Source organism: Euprymna scolopes, chromosome 3, assembly GCF_053919585.1.
Source record: "Euprymna scolopes isolate OS-2025 chromosome 3, ASM5391958v1, whole genome shotgun sequence".
NCBI classification, from domain to species: Eukaryota; Metazoa; Mollusca; class Cephalopoda; order Sepiida; family Sepiolidae; genus Euprymna; species Euprymna scolopes.
In genome coordinates this window covers 75,740,182-75,763,138 of record NC_136484.1, presented here as the reverse complement: position 1 = coordinate 75,763,138, position 22,957 = coordinate 75,740,182, and the positions used below count along the sequence as shown (strand labels likewise).

The 22,957-nt window shown below is 31.6% G+C and overlaps 1 protein-coding gene across 3 annotated transcripts in view; it reads left to right on the top strand.

Annotated features, from left to right (window-relative positions):
* The window catches only part of LOC145256286 (metabotropic glutamate receptor 7-like), a 183,166-nt gene that overhangs the window by 20,807 nt on the left and 139,402 nt on the right, over positions 1–22,957 (top strand). For all 3 annotated transcript variants that reach the window (XR_013863963.1, XR_013863965.1, XM_080114993.1), the window contains exon 5: positions 12,934–13,053. Coding sequence is in view for 1 of the 3 variants with exons in the window: in XM_080114993.1 (XP_079971119.1) it covers positions 12,934–13,053 (120 nt within the window). In the remaining 2 variants the exon portion in view is untranslated. The remainder of the gene's footprint in view (positions 1–12,933; positions 13,054–22,957) is intronic.

Sequence of the window (22,957 nt, the reverse complement as noted above, 5' to 3'; positions counted from 1 at the left end):
CCGGAAAATTTCAACAACTGAAGACAATGATTTTCTATTTATTTGTTTAACTTTTTAAAACATATGTTCTGCAATTTTATACACAATCCATAATTCAGTTAATAAGGGCAAACGTGGATTAACTGCCTTCTAAATATCTATAATATCATTTGCAATGAATTGTAAAAGAGAAAATGTATTTAAAGTTGGGTGAGAATTCGCCATATAATAGCTGTATTTAATAAATTAACGGAAAATATCTGCAAAAATATGTTGAAATCATGAATTTAAAAGAATTTGGAAAAAAATTGACAAATATAAAAAAGAAAAAATAATTGCTTTACTTACAAAATAAAAGAGCGTCAAATAATTCATACACAAGAAGCCTTGCAAAGAAAAATAATGTCTTCAAAATAAAGAATTATTAAATATCACAAATATATGAAGATATCTTTTAACTTAATAATGTAAATTTGCTAAACCATAAAATGCAAAAGATTTAATTATTTTTTTTTATATTTGTAGTAAACTCCGGTTAAAACACACGTACAATGTAAACAAGACTAATTATGTACCAGTGTAGATTAAAAAATTAACCGCGTAAAAGAAGCCTTAATTTATTATTGTGCAGCCAGATGTTTGCTTACATTACATTTATATTTCTACATGTTCGTACAGCTAGAGAAACAGGGAACCAAGTAGAAGTTCAAGGTAAAAATTTATTAAAGTAGAAAGTCTTCCGGCATCTCTATAATGAAATGGTAGAAGTTTGCAGACTGAGGAGTGTATCAAGTTTATTGAGGAGCATTTCGTAGAAGTATTCATAAAACAAGTCGAAGGATGCAACACTGCGGCGATGTGACATGAACTTAAGCTCGTCAGACAGTACATAATTTATTCGATTAAAATCTTTATTTTCGGATCCTGTTTAAATAATTAGCTCTAAATTTATAATGGAAATTAGTAAAAGAATTATTTTAAGTATTCTATTTAGAAATATATAAAGTTGATTTATTTAATTTATTTTTAATTTAATTTTCATTTAATTCAATTTATTTTTAATTTTTAGCATAAAAACGGTAATAAGTTTTCATTTAACCTCTGAGTTATTTCCCTTTAAGCTATGAAATTTTATTTCCCTGTTTGAATTTCATAAATGAATATGACTATGTTTTATGCTTCCAAAAATCCCAAATATGGTCAACTTTCAGGAAAATCGTAACAACTTAGGATATTTCGTGTTTTCTATATAGTATGGCACTAAACCTACCGCTCGGCAATATGTTTTTTTTTACCTGGTAACGCCGCGTATGTACAGCAAGTATATATAAATACATAAAATATAAATACATAAATACTAATGTCAATAAGTAAAAATACGTACATAATGTTATGCACGTATTTTTATGTACTAAAACATTATTAAACACTAAGGGAACCCGTGGAAATTCCACTGAATGAGAAATATATTGAATCAATGTTTTGATAAAACTGATATTTTTCTGGATAGCGTAAAAATGTGTTTTTTGGACATAAAAACTAATAACACACAGCAGATATAAATTTATTAGCATTTCTATGAAAACAGTGTCCATTGTATTGTAAATATAGAATTGACCCAAATAAATTAAATTAATAAGTAATAATTAATACTCAGAAAGTAATATTGCGCTACATATTTCAATGCAAATAATGGAATAACATTGTAAAAGATAATCATTACTTTACTTCGTCAATCCAACACTTCTTGGTAGACAATGTTATTTTTTTTTGGGCATTTTTGCATTGGGTATTTGGCCTTTTTTGAAAGCGTCGCATGGAATAACTAAGAAAAGAACAAGCAGAATATCAATGTCAGAGTGAGAAAAATCTCAACATTATATATATATATATATATATATATATATATATATATATATATATATATATATATATATATATATATATATATATATATATATATATAGTGTCGGCAAAAAGAAAGTCCACACTTGTAATTTTTTCAAAAACTGCAAATTTAAGCTAAATTTAATGCAACTGTTTAAGCAACCTATACCTCATTTGATTCGCGTTTTATTTCTCTATAATTTTACCCGTTCATATTTTACTTTTAATTGAAATATTCTAGTCTTCACGTCAATTTTAAAAAATTTAGGAGGCAAAAAAAAGAAGTCCGCAGCAACAAATTAGCTTAAAATCAGCTTGAATTATCACCCCTAAATCAGTTCAAAATATCCACCAACATGCAACAATGCATCTCTAATCGTAATTGTTGTTGTTCCAAGTTATACAACATAACATTTAGTCCATATACAATGAAAGACTGTGCAAAAGCACCAAAACACCGGCAGTGTTCGTGATGGCCCTAAATCTCGTTGTACTAGAGTTACTTCTAAAATGGAAGACAATGTTATCAATATCTGCAGCTAAGAAACAGATTTGAAACGGCTCCACAAATCCAACAACAGTGCAATCTTGTTAAACTGTGCCCTCTTTCTACTGTCAAGAACAGATTAAAGAAATTTAATTTGCGGGGATATGTTGCAAGACCTAAGCCACTGATTTCTGTAAAGAACAGAAAGCGCCGTCTGAATCTCGTCAGATGCAATGAAGATCATGACTCTTCATATTGGTCAAAAGTGCTATTTAGCGACGAAAGCAAGTTCAATAGGCTACGCAGTGATGGTAGGCAGTACGTCCGTCGGAGGAAAGACGAATAATTTAATCCTAGGTACTCAGTTTCAACGCTGCAAGGTGATGGAGGTTAAGTTTTGGTGTGGGGCATTATCAGTACCAATGGCCCAGGGCCTATATTTCGCTTGCAAGATCGAATTAATTCGACCAAGTACATTAATATGTTGACTCAGCATTTTCTACCCTACTTTGGTCAGAATTTGGATGATAATCCCATCTTCATATAGGATAATGCTCCCATTCACACAGCTGACAATGTCAAGAGGTTTCTAGAAGAGCATGATATTCCATGCTTGGATTAGTCTGCACAAACTCCAGACCTCAATCCTATCGAAAACGTATGGTATTACATCAAGCAACAGCTACGCAATAAAAGTTCAAATTTGGAAGAACTTTGGACACAAATTAAAGAAAAGTTGGATGCCCTTTCCCTAGAGTATTGCTGCAGTCTAATTAAAGGAATTTCCAAAAGATTGCAGGCTGTCAAATTGCAGAAGAACTATGCTACTAAATATTAACTAGTTTATTGTGTTCCTGTTGTACAAGCAGTTGTATTTGTATGGCATTAATGTCCTAAAGTTACATTTAAATAACAATTTTCCATTGTGCGGACTTTCTTATTGCCTCCTCAATTTGAAGTTATTTTTTTTAAATTGACGTGAACACTAGAATATTTCAATTAAAAGTCAAATATGAACAGGTAAAATTATAGAAGAATAAAAGGCCAATCAAATGAGGTATAGTTTGTTTAAACAGTTACATTAAATTTAACTTAAATTTGCAGTTTTTGAAAAAATTACAAGTGCGGACTTTCTTCTTGCGCCTGTATATATATATATATATATATATATATAGCTCTAAGAAATCGGCATCAATTAAACTATAATATTTATGTGTATTTTACGACTGGGCAACTTGCTAGTATATGTATATATAAATGGATAACAATCTATCTCTATAACTTTTTCTTTGTGTCCCCCCTCTCTCTCTCTCCTTCTCATTTATTTATATAAAAACGCAAAAACTTACACTTAATCAAATCGCATTCCAAAATAGTACCAACATACTTAAATGCATCGCCCCTACCCAATTCGTTTCTGCTACTGACCCTTGAACCGGCACACCCTCCCATTCCCCATAATACTAACGCCCCCACCGCCGGCAGCAGACCAACTGAATCTCGCTCGCAACCCAACTACTATTTAAATAAATCTTCCCATAATTCCCACCGAGTCTCTCATACACATTCCTGAAGATGTGTAAATAATTACACGCAAAGTTAAACGTTAAAAAGCGGACACTTCGAGAAAAAACTACTTGGACTATACATCCATACTTTCGACGTATATACAGAAAAGATAATACGAAAAATTGAAAAAATGAAAAAGTATTACAAAACAGAAGTTTTCTCTTTTTTTTACAATATCTGTTGAAATAAATAAACAGTAGATGTATGTGTGTGTAATTATTTAACAAGTAAACTCTTACACTACTAGTCATATAACACTAACATTAACAGGAAATAGTAATTATACACCAAGAATGGTTTATAACGAGTCAAATCTTTGTTTAGATTGATCAATAATGCGTATAGACATATATCGGCAAGTTCAAATGCGAACTCTTCATTTCCACTGGCCGACATGTTTTTACTTCTTTCTGCGCATGCTCACATAAAATTCATTTCGAAAAATCTTGTAAAATTTAGATTTTAATTTAATATTTAGATTTTATCATGTTTGTCTCCATAACAACAGCGGCAGAGAATGCAGTTGGGGCACTAAATGTTTTGGTTTTGATTCTCCCACAGATCTATTGGGTTAGAAATATTACAATTATGAAGAATGATGACAAATAAACTATGTAACTGCTTGGCTGACTGGAAAAGTGATGGTACTAAGTCATTTTAAAACTTTTGCCATTATATTTTTGTATTAATAAATGCAAATATCTGCATGATTTTAAGTATATTTAAATGTATTTTACGGCAAGCGGAATCCAAATTTATGTACAGGTTGAGAAAATAAAACTTTTCTTTTTAATTTCTTACAAGGTATTACAGTTTTTTAAGACTATAAATATTTTTTGACAATTATTGTTTTGCCGAAAATCCTTCACGAACGAACCCAAAATTCAATGAAAAAATTTCATACTTTGTTGAAGTAAATCTTCTACGACAATAGACAAATTCAAAGTACAGTTTCGATAGAATAGCTTACTTTGTCTAATATCAGGCTCTTGCGTTTCTTTTCTTCTATTTTCCAAATAATACGTAAATATTGCTCAAGATTCTGAAATTGGAAATATTTATCGTCTAATTCTAATAAAGATATTTTTCTTTGAATTAAATTATTACTCCTGTTCCCTTTAGATAATTTTCTTTTCTCTAAATATTTTTTCCTTTTTTTCTCTCTTTTTCTATAATTAATTTCTCTTTTTTTGTAAAGAAATAAAACGAAGACATCACCATATATATTTTCTTTTTTATTCATTCATCGTTAGATAAACAAATATTAATTATAAACCAAAATTCTTATGCTTTCGAATGCGTGTATTGTGTTTTTCTAGAAAGTTTTCCTTACACATTTACTGAATTCAAATATTTTAAAGAAAATTATGACAACACTAAATAGAGGTTTATTTTAATACAAAATAGAAATTTTCGTAACTAATAAAATATAAATAATCATTAAATCTCGAGAAAACAAATATTTATTTCAATTATACTTTTAAATATTTGGTCTCTCTTGACTAAAATACCAAATTTCCGTTTTGTTTTGTTACAACTTATCGTTCACATTGTAAACGTCGACTTTTAAAGGTTTTCATGTATGCTGACAACGAATATTACGATTAAATTTGGAGCTGATAAGTAGTTTACCAGATCTGAAAATATTTGTGATCCAAATTAAAATCTAATGTAATCCCTAGCAGCCATTTTTTTCACAACCGGTAGAATTAGTAATGCGCATGCGTAACGACTTTCGAAATAAACACCAACAACCTACCTATGTTAAGAACGGCTTTCGGAATAAACACCCCCAACCCAATATGTTAAGAACGGCTTTCGGAATAAACACCCCATTTTTTCCATTTTATTTGCGTTGTCGTCTGCTTCATTTGCACACATGCGCATTATTATCTGCTCGGTTGTGGAAAAAAATAACTGCCAGGGATTACATTAGCTTTTACGTTGAGTATCATATGTTTTCATGTCTGGTAAACGGTTTATCAGCCCCGATTTTAACTGTGATATTTGTTGTTAGCACACCCATAAACCTTTAAAAGTCGACATTTCGAATGTGAGCGGTGAATTGTAGTTGATATAAATATTTACCAATTTTTTCGAATAATGATAAGATATTTCAACAAATTTATGACATCATTATTGGATTCCATTTTTCCTAATATAAATAAAAAAAAAAATTACACGCTTAAACATAAAACTATGGATGAAGCATCACTTTTACAGTCACTCAAGCAGTTACGTAGTTTATTTGCCATCATGTTTCATAATTGTAATATTTCTAACCCAATAGATTTGTTGGAGAAGCATAAGATTCATCGCAACGAAAATATCATGTATAGAGTCCAGCAAAACAATCCCCATGACAATATCACTTTCAGATGACTTTTTGAATTAAGTTTTGTAGGATCTTCAGGAGAAGCTTCTCCATTTAGAAGGAAAACATCTTCCAGAATATCGTTTTCTATCAATGAACAAGATATTCTCTATAACATTATTCGTGAAACTTAATACAACTTACATGAGCTGAGCAGTCATGTGTGTGACAATGTCAAAACTTCTAGATAGAACAACAAAGGATATATGATTTCATTGTGAGTAGAGTAAATGATAGGTGGTCTTTTTCCCTAGATGCTCCAGGTGGTGCAGGGAAGACGTGCCTTTTAAATTATCTTGTAAAAGTGAGCTCTAATGGTAACATTGCATTGGCAGTTTCTTCTTCATGTATAGCAGCAACATTGGGGGCCGTACTGCACAATCTACTTCCAAGTTGCCTCTTGATTTGGCCAGGAAAACTGAAAACGAGTGTGTTTGCGACGTCCAGCGAGGTTCCAGCATGGTCAGTTTATTACAACAAACCAGATTAATAGTTTGAGATTAATGTACCATAGTTCAATAACATTGAATAGAGATTTTCAATTGCTCTTTCACAAAGCCATCCAACATTGTGAATATTTTTAGCAATATATCAGAAAACCTTAGTCACCAGATCAACTGAATGTACCCTGTGGCCAGATGGTACATTCAGTTGGTGACCTGATGATTTAGGTTTTCCGATATATTGCTAAAAATATTCACAATGTTGGATGGCTTTGTGAAAGAGCAATCTTGGCTCTTAGAAATGATGCCGTTGAGATGATCAATTATAATCTTTTGCAAGAGTTGTCTGGGTTAGAGCATTCTTATCAATCTATTGATTGTGGTATTAATGAAGATCACGCAGTCGAATTTCTAAATTCACTACAACCGCCTGGAATGCCACATCATAACCTGACATTGAAGGAAAGAGCTCCAGTTAAATTATTAATAAATTTTAGTCCACCTAAACTGTTGGTTGGTTGTTTTTGTTTTACGGCATATCAACCCTTTTCTGGTTATTTAATGCCAGCCTAAACTGTGTAATATCACACGGTTAGCAATAAAATCTGTTAAAACTAATAACTGTAAACCTTATAATAGCTGGAAATCTTTAGGGCGAAACTGTGTTAATTCTTCGGATTCCCCTTATTTCTTTCTGACATGGCATTTCAGCTCACACCTGTTAGAAGTCACACCCAAAATGTTATTTATGTAGAGGCTCTTCAAAATCAATGCTACAGGTACATTTACCAGTGTTTAGATAATATACACTGCTTGAAATGAAATTTTGATTATTTCATTAACAGAAGAGATTACTAATGTCATCTTTATATATATATATATATATATATATATATATATATATATATATATATATATATATATATATATATATATAGTGGGGGTACTCGGCGTTGCCCGGATGTGGAGAGAGGAGAGAATCAAAACAACAGTTCAGCCCAGGTGGAGAGAAGTGTTAAAAAGTGATAGAAGCGGGGAGGGGGGATCAAAACAACAGTAGGTAGCCGGGGTGTGTGTGCTAAATTTAAAAACTTTGTTGTGTTTGTACTGTAATTGCTTGGGGGTATTTTCGTCTGTGAATTTTGGATTAAAGAAAATAATGATTTTATAACAAACACTTAGTTTAAAGTAAACTTAGTTTAAAAAAGTTTTATCTGAAATTTTATTATTTTAAGTGGCTTGAATGAAATTCAAATGTACTTTTATTTCGACAAAGAAATCATCTTTGCTTAGTTTACGATTTTGTTTTTTCTATAATCAATTATAAAATTTAATTAAAATACAGTAATATTCCAGTTTTATATTGCAAAAATAATAAATATTTTAAAAATATACACACACACGTACATTTTCCAATCTTATAAATAAACTTCTTTCCAGCTAACGAAAAAAAGAAAGTTACGTGCGAGGTTTGAGCCTACAGACCACGTCATGCAAAAGAACCCCAAATAAACAAACGAATAAACAAACAAAAAAAAAACACGTAAATTTTAAAGTCTTATAAAATTCTTTGCAGTAAATGAAAAAAAATACGGGCGAAGTTTGAACCTACAAACCACGTCATGTAAAGAAAAAACAAAAACAAAAAAGCCCAAAACAAAAAACACGCCATCAACTTTACTACAGCAGAATTTTTACGGCCTGTTGTTCTATCATTGTTGCTAAGCGACGGCATGGAAAAATGGCTTTACCGATGATAGATAAATTAAAATAACGGTTTCGATTATCAATTATCGGTAATTATCGAGGTATTCTGAGACAAAATTTAATTAAGATCACTTCCAGACTTATACACTAAACTTCTGTAAATTTTAAAGAAAATCTGTTCAGGCGTTTTGGAGTCTATAAGACAAAGTTGCTTTTATATAATTGTAGAGATAGAGATATTGTACATTATATCACATTATGAAAGAAGAAGGACTAAAAGATAAAAGAGTAAACTAGAAAAGAGGATTAAGGTGAGACTTCTATAAAATAAAACGCTCCTACTGCTCCTACCTCATAGGGGACGTGGAAAAAGAAACTATTATGAATTAATGTTTCGTTTAATCCATATTATTATTATTATTATTATTATTATTATTATTATTATTATTATTATTATTATTATGTATGAGCACGGAATGTTCAAATATATCAAATACAGCCTGATAACGCTGGGTATTTCAGCTAGTAACAAATAAAGGTATATATATATATATATATATATATATATATATATATATATATATATATATATATATATATATAAGCGAGATAAGACACTGATAGAATTCAGATGAAAAATCCTGATAGATATTACTTGAAGTAATACTTTCAAGGTGATCATAGCCAAAATGCTTTAAAAGCTCAATATTTAAGAATAGAGCAATATATAAGTTTCGTGGTTCAATTTTAAATTCTGAAAAAAAAAAACAACATATAGAGACATATATTCGATTTAAGAATTTATTGTTTGACAAAAGGAATATAAAGAAGGGGTTATTTTAATTTCCTTAATCCATGAATTTTCAACAATGGCACATATTATCAGAGGAAATGAAATGCGGTTAGCAAAATGTTCAGCTGCGAATGGATGCTAATTTTGCTTTTCAGCACAATTATTGAAAATAGTTTTTGGAGTGGTTGTGGATAATTGTATGGAAAAAATTATACGAAAAGAGAAGTTGATACAACCAGGGTAAGCAAAATTAACGTCCATTCACAGCTGAACATTTTGCTAACCGCATTTCATTTTCTCTGATGATATGAGCCATTGTTGAAAATCCATGGATTAAGGAAATCAAAATAACCCCTTCTATATTCCTTTTGTCAAAAAATAAATTCTTTAATCGAATATATGTCTCTATATGTTGCTTTTCAGAATTTAAAATTTAAACACAAAATTTATATATATATATATATATATATATATATATATATATATATATATATAATTTTATTTTACTTAAAAATAATATTCTGCAGTGGCTATTTGCTTTATTTTCCGCCTCGTTCTCTACAATAAAACCTGCGAATAAAATTAATCTACCTGTCTATTTATCTCACTCCATCTATGTCTTTCTTATATATATATATATATATATATATATATATATATATATATATATATATATATATATATATATATATATATATATATATGAAAATGGAATGGAGGTGGGAGAACCTGAATACTCAACGTTTCGCCCGATTTATGTTATGCGGGCTTTTTCGAGAGAGAAACGTTGAGTATTCAGGTCCTTCCACCTCTATTCTATTTTCATATATATATATATATATATATATATATATATATATGTATATATATATATATATATATATATATATATATATAATTTAAAGGAGATTAGAATAATAGTCTAAAGAGTTGAGTGTATTTTAATGTAACAGTGAAATTACTAGTTTAATTAAAATACAGGAAAGAGAAAGTGCTCGTTGTAATTTAGATATATAATAAGCTCGATAGTTAAATGTCCTAGAGCTAATTCAATATTAAGTAATGTGATTGATAATTTAAAATTTAAAAATCAAATTATAATTAAATTAAAAATCCGTTTCATAAGAAGGAACAACAACAAAATCAATTATCTGTACGATCGTTTCGGAAAACAATGCTTTTTATTGTGGTATACATCAAGTTACGTACAATAATTACATATAGTTTTTTTAATAAGCAAGGTCTCCTCGTCAGCAAATTTTGAAAGGTTTTTATTGAATTTAAAAGACACCATAAATAAACCTAGCATTAAAAGTAAGGCAGATGAATCTGAAAAAATTGAAATAAAAGGTCTGGATTTAAAATTTATAAGAAAATTAATATGGGTTAGAGATAGAAATAAGTAGAGAAAAATATAGATTTGAATTTACATTATAAGTTTGCTTTAAAAATGTATAGAGATATTTACTTTTTAATTTTTCCCCTTTTTTTTTTCGCTTCGGATTTTTAATTTAATTATAATTTGACTTTTAAATTTTAAATTATCAGTCACATTACTTAATATATATATTGATATATTGATGTGATTGATGAAAGTATGAAAAGGAGGGGGTTGTAAAGAGATAGGTTTTGATACTCAAAAATTTTACCCTAAGCAAAATATGATGAAAGTAAAGATAATTTTCGCGAAAACATATTTTTTATATCAAATTTGTTTCCATTCGTAGCCAAGAGTGATCAACAAAATGAAGTTTGCTTACAAAGAGAAAATGTTATATATATAATAATATAAATATACAAGAAATAAATTTTACCATAGTCAATAAAAGTTACTTTTATGGTAGAAAAGTTCATTGGTTTCTATTTTTAAGTAGTTTGTAAAATTTTTTTTTTTAATTCACGAACCGGTTTAAAAAAACCAAAATGGCAACGACTTTGAAATGAAGAGTCCCGTTTTCAATTTGAAGGAGGGGCACCTGAGCATTCTGTGTTAACAATTTAAGAGAGTTTTGTCAACGTAAGGAACATGTTTTAATGTTTTCCGTTATTTTGTGCTTGAGGAATATTCGATTATGGCATGTGTAGTCTATATAAAAATTAATTTAAGTAGTTATCGCCTCAAATTTCGGTTTAATTTCGGTTCGCTGAAATTATTTCAAGTAAAGAGCATTAAAAGCTATTTCAGAACACAAAAAAACATGAACTGAATTTTTATTGACTATGGTAACATTTATTTCTTGTATATTTATTTTTTCGGGTAGTCGTTTGTTGGCTTTTCTGCTAAACACTTTTACTAAATAATATCGACGAAATATGGAAAAACAAAGAAACAAAAACAGTTTTGAAAAATAATGAAGCTTTACTTTAGTAAAATAATCCGAAACAGCAAAATGAGATATTAAAAAAGTAAGCACGTAATTACTTTAGTTATTTAAAGCAAAGAATCGATATAAATATGAATAAGAACAAACTGGCACCCTTTTCAAGCAGAACAGCTTCGTTTCAGTTTTACAGTATTGAACAGTGTAGTATTGCGCCGTCGGATTCAGGGTTGTACTATTATAATGTAAAGAGTACGCAGAAAGGGTTGTAATCAACTGAATTCCTTCTAGTACACTGACAAAAAAAGCTTAAACAGATATATAAATAAAAATAAAAAGGTTATGTAAATGTTTTTAAAAAGACACGTAATCACCTGAGTAGGATTTTTTCCTGCTTTTGACACGATAATAAGTAATGTTCTTATTTTTATTATTTATCTATTTATCTATTTTCGAAAGAGTGCCACGTGCAAGTGGAGAAGGGGGGAACAGAGTTATGCAAAATTTGTGTCGAGAATTGTCTAAAGTTCCGACTTTTTTTTGACTTTCACCTTAATAAGAACGTGAATTTATGAGATGAATTTATTTGACACAATATGATTCAACTCAAAAAAATAAATAAAAGCTAACGTGAATTAAGATTAAAGTTAACGTGTTATTGTGGAACCTCATCCCTTTTAAAAAACCTTGTTAAACTTTGTGACATATTTACATTCTATGGAGGTCAGGCGCGAAGGAACACCCCATAATTTTTATTATACCATATTTCTTCAAACTGAAACATAATTATCAAAGTATACTTACGCAAATAGATATGAAAAGTCTTTGTTAAAGTTTTGCCATATTTCCATGAAGTACCAGCGCGGACGCAACCCCACAATTAGATTATACCATCCCTATTTAAGTCGAAAATAGTTATCAAAGTATTCTTATGTACATCTATATCAAAAAACCTTGTAAACGATTTTTTTTTCATTTTTATTTCCATACTTTGGGGGCCAGGCATGAATGCAGACCCCACAATTTTCATGAACCACCATTATGCCAGATCAAACATATCCATTCCTTATCCTCGATACATCTTCTATCATTATATGTAATCAGTTTTTTAAAATAGTAAACCATATAGGAGCCTATTCGTGACCAGACAGACACACACAGACGTTCAGCTTTATATATATATATATATATATATATATATATATATATATATATATATATATATATATATATATATATATATATAAAGACATAGAGGGAAAGAGATAAATAGACAGGTAGATTAATTTTATTCGCAGGTTTTATTATAGAGAACGATGCGGAAAATAAAGGAAATGGCTACCGTGGCATGATAATTCTCTTGTTTATTTCAGATATGAGATAGAAGAAAAAGAAGAAAGTTATGTGGCAGTCCTTGTGGTTTTTATTTTACTTCTACTCGTATTGATTACGATTGTCATTGTTATTGGATGCTGTGCCAGAAAAAAAACATTGTAAGTTAAAACAAAACAAAAACAACAAACAATAACTTAACATTTTATTACTAATTCTTCCGGCGACATAAAAGTTTTCAATGGCATATAGTTAGGAAATATCACACACACACACACACACACACACACACACACACACACACACACACACACACACACACACACACACACACACACACACACACACACACACACACACACACACACACACACACACACACACACACACACACACACACACACACACACACACACACACACACACACACACACACACACACACACACACACACACACACACACACACACACACACACACACACACACACACACACACACACACACACACACACACACACACACACACACACACACACACACACACACACACACACACACACACACACACACACACACACACACACACACACACACACACACACACACACGCACGCACGCACGCACGCACGCACGCACGCACGCACGCACACACACACACACACACACACACACACACACACACGCACACACACACACATATATGCCAATATTAACAATCATAGGTTTTATATCGAAACGTTGATAACATGGCCGCCGAAAGGTAACATCGCTTAGAAAATGCAAAATTCCATATCTGGATACATGAAACGAAATACGGTTTAATAGTTTTTGACGCAAAAGTTGCCAAAAAGTCCTTTTTTATATTTTACAATCAGTTACAAACAATCTGCAAATAAATTTACTTAAAATTATATTTTGTAATTTTTAATAATCTTTACACAAGATTTATAACTTAAAAGTTAAATTATCATTTCACAACAATTTTAATTTGTATTTCTTTTTTATTGTTTTAAAAAAGTTACAGGCATTTGTAATGGTTTCACTTCGATAGTCAGTCCAGTATTTAAATACACAGCGTATCGATTTTCTGCATCTCAGTACAGACCAATAATCCTCTTGATGAGTAAATGTCTCGAATTTGTGATAAATAGAGAAGTTGTCAACCACTTCAACAAAAACAATCCATCCAGTGACATGCAATATGGTTTTCGTTCCGCGAGATAACTGCCGATGTGCTGACTGTTATACCATACAGGATTAGTGAATCTATAGATGAAACTTTGTTTCTAGAGCAATAGCTCTTGACATATATAAGGCATTTGATAGGATCTGACACAAAGGTCTACTTCATTAGGTTTCCAGCTACGGAATAGCTGGAAATGTCCTCTCAACAATCACATTCTTTCTCTCTGAATAGTCTAACGAAGTGGTCGTTGGTGGGCACATTATTAACGCTAGCGTACCTCATCAAGGACCTCTCAAATCGCATTCTCAGTTTATTCATCAATAGCTATGCAGATGATACTACTATCTACGGCAACACATCAAAAGTTGATAAAGACCAGGATCTTACTAATTCTCTCTGTGCGTGTGGTACAATAGGATAAAAATGGATAGTCACCTTTAATACATTTAAAACCAAGCTTCTATCTTTTTTTCCACGAACGTTCAGATGTCTGCTTTGCCCCAGCTGACATGAATATATATATATATATATATATATATATATATATATATATATATATATATAGATAGATAGATAGATAGATAGATAGATAGATATAAAGATATATATATATATAAAGATATATATATATATATATATATATATATATATATAAAGATATATATATATATAAAGATATATATATATATATATATATATATATAAAGATATATATATATAAATATATAGATAGATAGATAGAAAGATATATACATATATATAGATAGAAAGATATATATATATATATATAGATAGATACAATATTCATTATGACACTATATATACATATTTCAAGGTCGTACCATTGGTTTCGATACACCGAAAACAGTAATAATATACTGTGGAAAATCGGTATAATCTCTTCAGCGACAAAGAAAAATCTGGAACTAATGCAAAATGAACGAACATAGGAAAAACGCTAAACGAGCGTTTAAGACTCAGAATTTCATATTTAAAAATATCGTTTTAAAACCGACGCTAATAGATTATGATTATGGAAGAAAGAAAGGAAGAAAGTGTGTGTGTGTGTGTGTGCGTGTGCGTGCGTGCGTGTGTGTGTATGCATAGTGGGGAAGGGGGTGCTATGGAAAACTCTGTAAAAAATATAAATGTCCTATTAAAACTATATCAATAAATAAAAGTAGGACAATTAACGGTAATAAATAATGAGAAAGGCACGAATATATTAATATGATTTAAAATTTTTTTAAAATTATTTAAATTAATTAAATTAAATAAAATAAGGATAAAGATAAATAAGGTAAATTTAATAAATAAAAAATAAGAACTTTAAAAGAATTATTATTATTTTTTTAAATTATTAATATTTTAATTATGAGAGAATAATAGTGAATGGAGAAATTTAAGGTAATTAAAATAATTAAAGGAAATTAATCAATATTAAAAGACTTAACAACTATCAGATGCGAAGGTTGTGAGGGGGGAAAGGGGAATAGTTTCTCTATAAAGGTTATCCTTATTATTGGGGGGGTTTATATGGTAAAGTTAAGGATATTAGGTGGTGAGAAAGGTTGAGATATGATTAGAAGAGAGTTGGTTTGGAGTTTAGAATGAGAGGTGAATGTGGAATTTAGGTGTCTATGCGTGAATAGGGTGTCTTTGTGTAAATAGGGTGTGTGATAGTAAGGAGGTAAGGTGGCGAGGAATGTTGAGGTATGATTAGAAGAGAGATTCTAAACTCCAAACCAACTCTCTTATATATATAGATAGAAAGATATATATATATATATAGATAGATAGAAAGATATATATATATAGATAGATAGAAAGATATATATATATATATATATAGATAGAAAGATATATATATATATATATATAGATAGATAGAAAGATATATATATATATAGATAGATAGAAAGATATATATATATAGATAGAAAGATATATATATATAGATAGATAGAAAGATATATATATAGATAGAGAGATAGATAGAAATATATATATATAGATAATAGATAAATAGATAGAAAGAGATATATATATATATATAGATATATATATATATATAGATATATATAAAGAGATAGATAGAAATATATATATATATATATATTGATAAATAGATAGAAAGATATATATATATAGATAGATAGAAAGATATATATATATATAGATAGAAAGATATATATATATATAGATAGAAAGATATATATATATATATATATAGAAAGATATATATATATATAGATAGAAAGATATACATATATATAGAGAGATAGATAGATAGAAAGATATATATATACATAGATAGATAGAAATATATATATACATAGATAGATAGATAGACAGATAGAAAGATATATATAGATAGATAGAAAGATATATATATATAGATAGATAGAAAGATATATATATATATAGATAGATAGATAGAAAAATATATATATACATAGATAGATAGATAGATAGAAATATATATATATAATATTTTCGCAAAAATCAAGACAAGAAAATATAAAATGAAAACATCATATTGTGTATTTTCTTATGCGTTACAATTGTTCATAACCATTTTGACATTTTAAAAAATATTCCAAAATAGTTACTCTTCAGACGGCAAAATACATGAGCATAAATAAATACCTTCATAATCTCTATTTTAAGAGATCAAGCAGTTTGACCTACCTCTCCACAACTCTTATATTTGCTTTTTACTTTTTATTTTTTCGATAGTCTCCGAATTTATTAATCGCCCCATTTTCGTACTTTTTAAATGATATTTAAACCAATTACCTATTTTAATATTTTTAAATCTTTTGTATGTATTTTTATTTTAATAATTATTTTTCTTCTCTAATTTATTTATTTGTTTTATTTCCCAAATACTAATCTACACCTTCAAATTCTAGTGTAAATTTAGATGTTCCACTATTTCTTCCATAGTTTTGTATAAACTTTGTTTACATGTTACGATCTACTAATTAATTTTGCTTAACATATTATTTTTTTAAAAGAAGCAACAGTACTTAAATGACTAATTTAAATAGTATTAATGAAAATTTATATTAATCCCATACTGGTTATGTCAATTTAATTTTTCAATTCCTATCATTATCTAAGTATTTTATTTAATTTTTTTTATTTATCTCTTCATTATCATTCGTAATATATTTGCGTTCTAAGAGAGATTACTCTATTTATTCAATGTCCATAAATTTATCGATTTATCAAAATTCCATGCATTCATATTCTAATATGTTGACTTCAGTATTTATTAATCACCTTTGTTTAATTTTAAACTTATAGTTCTTACATTATCTTCTTTGTAACGATGTCAGTTCGATTTCTCACTTACTTTTCTTCAACTTTATATTTTGATTAAATTTATTTTAATCAATCTTAACCTATTTGTTTCCATATCTTGCAGCTACTTAATTTTAGACTGTTTTCATTCTTGTGTTACTGAAATTACTCAGGTGGCATTTTATTACTCATAACGATTATTAAAATTTGTAAAATAAAATGCCTTATCTTACCACTAACCATATATCCGAGTTGCTAGCCCTACCTGAACTTTGGTTCAGTGCTATTTATAGTTTTTTTCATAATTTTTTGGAGTGAAACCTCCTCCCTCGACCATTTATTACCTATGTGTAATAATGCTAATAATGTAAAATTTAAATAAAAAATAATTAAAAACATTTTCAGCACTTTAAAACTATGAGGTCCGTAGATTTTTATATTCTACCGCGTTTGGTATCAGGTAATCGTTGTTATTTTTGTTTACATTTTCTCGACTGTTAACTATTATGCACATTTTCGATTTGCTCTGTTGTTCCTACTTACTTGCCTCCCCACGAGGACAGAGTTAGATATAAGACGGTTTTTAATGTGGGGTAAAATCGAACAGATAGTCAAAGTGTAGCATCAGAGAACAGATACCAAACTTTGTTCCTATTTTTAATAACTTTTCAACATTTATTATTACATTTAATTCTCAGAGTTGATTTTAGCATTTTTCTAGGACAGAATAAATATCAACATATTAGTGAACCTATGATTCATGCTGTTACAGGAGTGTTATATTGTGACTTTTGAGACCAGTTGTTGTAAACACAAATGACACCAGCATAATATTGTAACTATCTGGCACGAATCATACTGAATACTTTTGACGCCAGTGTTATATTGTATGCTATGAGAAATTTTATGCTATGAGGAATTGGTAGCAAGAAAGACAGACAGAATATTGAATTAAATATCTCTTGATGAAACGTATTGAATGAAAAATCCTTTTGATGGTAAGAAATTTCCGAAAAGTTCAAACTGGAGTTAATTAGAATTGTATTTGCGGAAATAAAAGTGTTTGGAGAAGAAAACATAAAAGATCCTTTAGATCAAGGTTAGTTAAGATTCAAATTAGTTAAACGTGTCATTTGCTGACCAAGAGGTTTCGGAAAGCGAAATAAGAAACTCCTGTAACATCAAAGTTAGTTCAATTGAACTTAATTAAAAATATCTCTTGTTGACAAAAAAGTTCCGAGAAAATAATTAGAAAAATTCTGTAATTGTGATGTTTGTTGCCGTCGTTGTGCGATCGACTTGTGCTGCTATGAAAAAGAAATAAAGACTTTCGCGTTATTTGTTGACGTCGCTGTCAGAGAAAGAAAGGGCAAAGACGTCTGTATTGACTGCTGCTGTTATTAAGAAAGAGAAAGTGATCCACAATCGGACGACCTCCACCACCGTCTGCTGCTGATAGTCGATGATGCAGAATTTACATAAGAGAGAGGCGAACGTAGCACTAAACACTGGCTTGCACTGCAATCGAAGAAACATCTTGTTTGCCGTTGTGTTTTGTTGTCTTGATTATCCGTTGTTGTTAGGGAATGCATGTTCCTCTGAATCCGCGTTTTGTTGTTTCCATTTAAGCCTGGTGTCTGTGAGAGAATTTAGATTAAATTTGTCATTTGTAGTCCTTTTGTAGATATTTTACCACATATATCTGTATTTGATCTGTCGATTTTTACCGACTTCGTTTCTCTTAGTGTCGCGAGTTAGGTATATTTGTAGATGCCCCGACGCTCTATTCTAGACATACGATAAATCTAGCATATACAAAAACAATAGCAGAACCACTAGAAAATGGCCCTCAGATCATGGGATCATACATAGGCGATTAATACTAACAAGAAAAAACTAATTTCCTTTAACTACGATAACACTATTTTCCAACATACTGATTGTCGTCAGCAAGGGTACCTTTCTTGAGAGTTCAACGTCCACAATACTTGGTCTAACATTCAACGGAAACATAGATTGGTATAAATTCATAGAACATATAGCTTAGTCTGTTGCAATGAACGTGGGTTCCCATTACTGAGCCAGTAAACTTTTCACACCTGTCAGCAAGCTCGAAGTTCTAACTCGAGGTATATAAAACAAAAAACATCCACGCATTAATATGGGAGCAGAGACTATCTTCAAATATCATCCTAAATCGGAAATGGAGAAACGGACTTATATTAAGTAGATATTAATAAGTCCCTCTTGCCTTTTTTTTTAATGGAGAGTAGATAATGCAGTGGAAGTGTTATCGGCAGCTCCAGTAACTCTCGCCTCTCTCTTTTTTTGTCCCTCAGTCCTCATTTCCAATGAGTGATGTTTCTGACAAAGGGTGGCGAAAAATCTATTTTCCAGGTCGGTAGTACTTCGTGAACAGTAGTCTGAGATGTCGGAAATTTTCTGTTTCTATGTCTATCCTTGCGGCCATGTCACTAGTAAGGGTGCTGGAGGTAAACGTTTCATCTGGGTTGACGTTATCCGAACCTTGGATTAACCACTAAGGAAGCTATCAGCAGGTGAAAAGTACTGGAGATGTTGTATTGCCATTTGGTGAATGGATTCTGGACCATGCAGTAGTCTCTGGTGGGGCCTCTCGATACCATACTAGTGGGTAATTGTTACGGCTTTACCTTATATGTGCTGCATAAAAAAAGAAAAAAAATCCTGTCTTTTCTCTCCTACTTTCCCCTCTCTGTTCTGCTCTAACCAAGTATGCTGACCTGTTCCATAAATCCCAAAATCCTCAACATGAAATAACCCCCCCCAAAAAAAACACGTATAAACCTAGAACCCCATCCTCCAATGTAGACCCCTACTACCAGGTCTCCTTCTCCAACATCAGGGTCTATGTTCCAACCTTCCAGAGGTTGAAACCCAATTACAGGAGACGAAACCGGATATATCCTTTCTAAGTGAAACTGAAATAAGGTTGACCACCTCCCTAGATGAGTTCATAATTAAAGGATACTCTAACTTAACATCTAAATCTGACCCCCCCCCCCCAAGATCGCCATGGGCATGGTATATGTGCCTACATTAAAGATGGCTTCCCATGTTGCAGGGGTATCTCCAGAGAATACCCTAATTTACCTTATATGTGCTTCCGGGTTGCACTTGCTTACACCATCGCATTTATATTTGCCCTCTATCGCCCCCACAACGGCGGAGTTACTATCTTTAAGAGTATATCTGAGAAAATTGACCACATCCTGTCTACGCATCTCTCAGCTAACATTCACATTTGCAGTGACTTCAATGTCCATAACGTGGAATGGCTGACTCACTCCAATAAGACAGGTGATGAGGAGAGGTTCTGTCATGATTTGCCATTGCCTATGACCTCATCAGATTGTTCGCGAGCCCACCCATGTGCCCGATACCACCGGTCAGTACGCAAGCCTTCTAGACCTTTTTCTCTCAACTTCCCCTGAGCTATGTTCGTTCCGTTCTATCTCCTCTCGGATCATCCGACCACTCCGTTGTATCAGTTAAGATAAAGATGAAATGTAATAAGTCTTCAGACGTACCTCGCCATCGTACTGTATACCGATACTCTATGGCTGACTGGGATAGCTTCCGTACATTCATATCTGATCTACCTCTCCATTCCATGTATAAAAAGAATGTGTCCGCTATAGTATCAGACCTGACTGAATGGTTAATTGTAGGCATAGACCGATTCATACCATCAAAAAAATTCCAACAAAAACCTAACAGTCAGCCATGGTTCTCCCCTGAATGTGCTGCCATCACGCACAGAAATCACTGTTTCCATAGCTACCAACGTAATAGATGCACTGAGACTAAAGCTGCTTTCAGGACCGCCAGCAACCACCGTAAAAGAGTAATAAAAATGCAAGAGAGCTATATGCTCAGTCCGTTTAATCCAAAGTAGCTGAGCAGCGGCTTGGTTCCCACCAGTTTTAGCAAATAGCAAATAGGATCCTGAACAGAAGCGTGCGTTCTATCCTAACCATTATCAATGGACCAGATATCATCTCGTCAGCATCAGACAAGGCCAAACTATTTACTAAGAACTTCACAGCAAATTCTACCCTATGCGACGAAGGCCATTAACTTCTCGTATTTCCTCCTATAACACACGACACACTAAGTAACACACAAATATGTGTGCATGAGGTCGCCAAGCTAATCAAGAACCTTGATTTTAGTAAAGCAACTGGCCCTGACGGTATTCCAATTATAGTGTTAAAAAAGCTTCAACCAGAACTTTCCCCCATACTTACAAAACTGTTTAAGCGTTGCCTTAAGGAGAAGTGCTTTCCAGTATGCCCTGTATTTAAGAATTCAGGTGATAAGTCGTCTCCCTCTCAGTACAGACCAATAAGTCTCCTCTGTGTGTCATGAGTAAGTTGCTGGAATCCATATTAAATAGAGAAGTAGTCAACCACCTCAGCAGAAATAACCTTCTTAGTGACACACAATATGGTTTCCGTTCTGCTAGATCTATAGCAGATGTGCTAACGGTTATATCTCATAGGATTAGAGAATCTCCCGACAAAGGCTTCATTTCTAGGGCAATTGCTCTTGACATATCAAAGACCTTCGATAAGGTATGGCATAAAGGCCTACTTCACAAGATTTCCAGCTACGGTATAACTGGAAATGTTTTCTCAATTATTAAATCATTTCTCTCTTATAGGCTCATAAGAGTAGTGGTTGATGGGCAGAAATCAGAGGCCCACAGTATTAATGCTGGCGTCCCTCAGGGATCTATCCTGGGCCCAACTCTCTTCCTGATCTACATCAATGATCTCCCAAAACACATACTTAAATCATTCGTTGACATATATGCTGATGATACGACCATCCATGCCAACATATCAAAGGCTGTAAATGACAATTTTCTCTGATTCTCTCTCCTTTGATCTTGAGCGCATGATACAATGGGGTAAGAGGTGGCTGGTTACCTTTAATGCATCTAAAACCAACCTCCTATCTTTACATCATAAACGCTCTGATCCCCATTTGGCATCAATTGAAATGGATGGCTCTCGTCTAGGGGAGGCACCATGTTTTGATAAGCTTCTGGGTTTGACCTTTACTCCTGATCTGAAATGGAACACATACATCAAGTCTGTGGCCAAGATCGCTGGGAAAATGGTGGGATCCTTTTACCGCTCCAGAAGATATCTCACTACTGATGCAATTCTCTATCTATATAAAAGCTAAGTACGTCCAAGGATGGAGTACTGTTGCCACATCTGGGTAGGAGCTGCTAAAAACAGCCCATCCTGCCTTGACAGAGTACAAAATAGACTTTGTGGCTTAGTGGGGGATGCCATTTTCTCTTCCCTGCAACCTCTCTCCCACAGAAGAGACGTTGCGAGCCTATCTTTGTTTTATCGTTATTTCCATGGCAAGTGCTCGTCTGAGCTCCAATCTCTGGTCCCCCCTCGCCAATCTCTCTCGAAAAACACCCGTCTAGCTGAAACCACTGTAAATAATTTTCCCCACTCTTCATCTGTGCCTAAATCAAAACGTAGATTCCATGAACAAATCTTC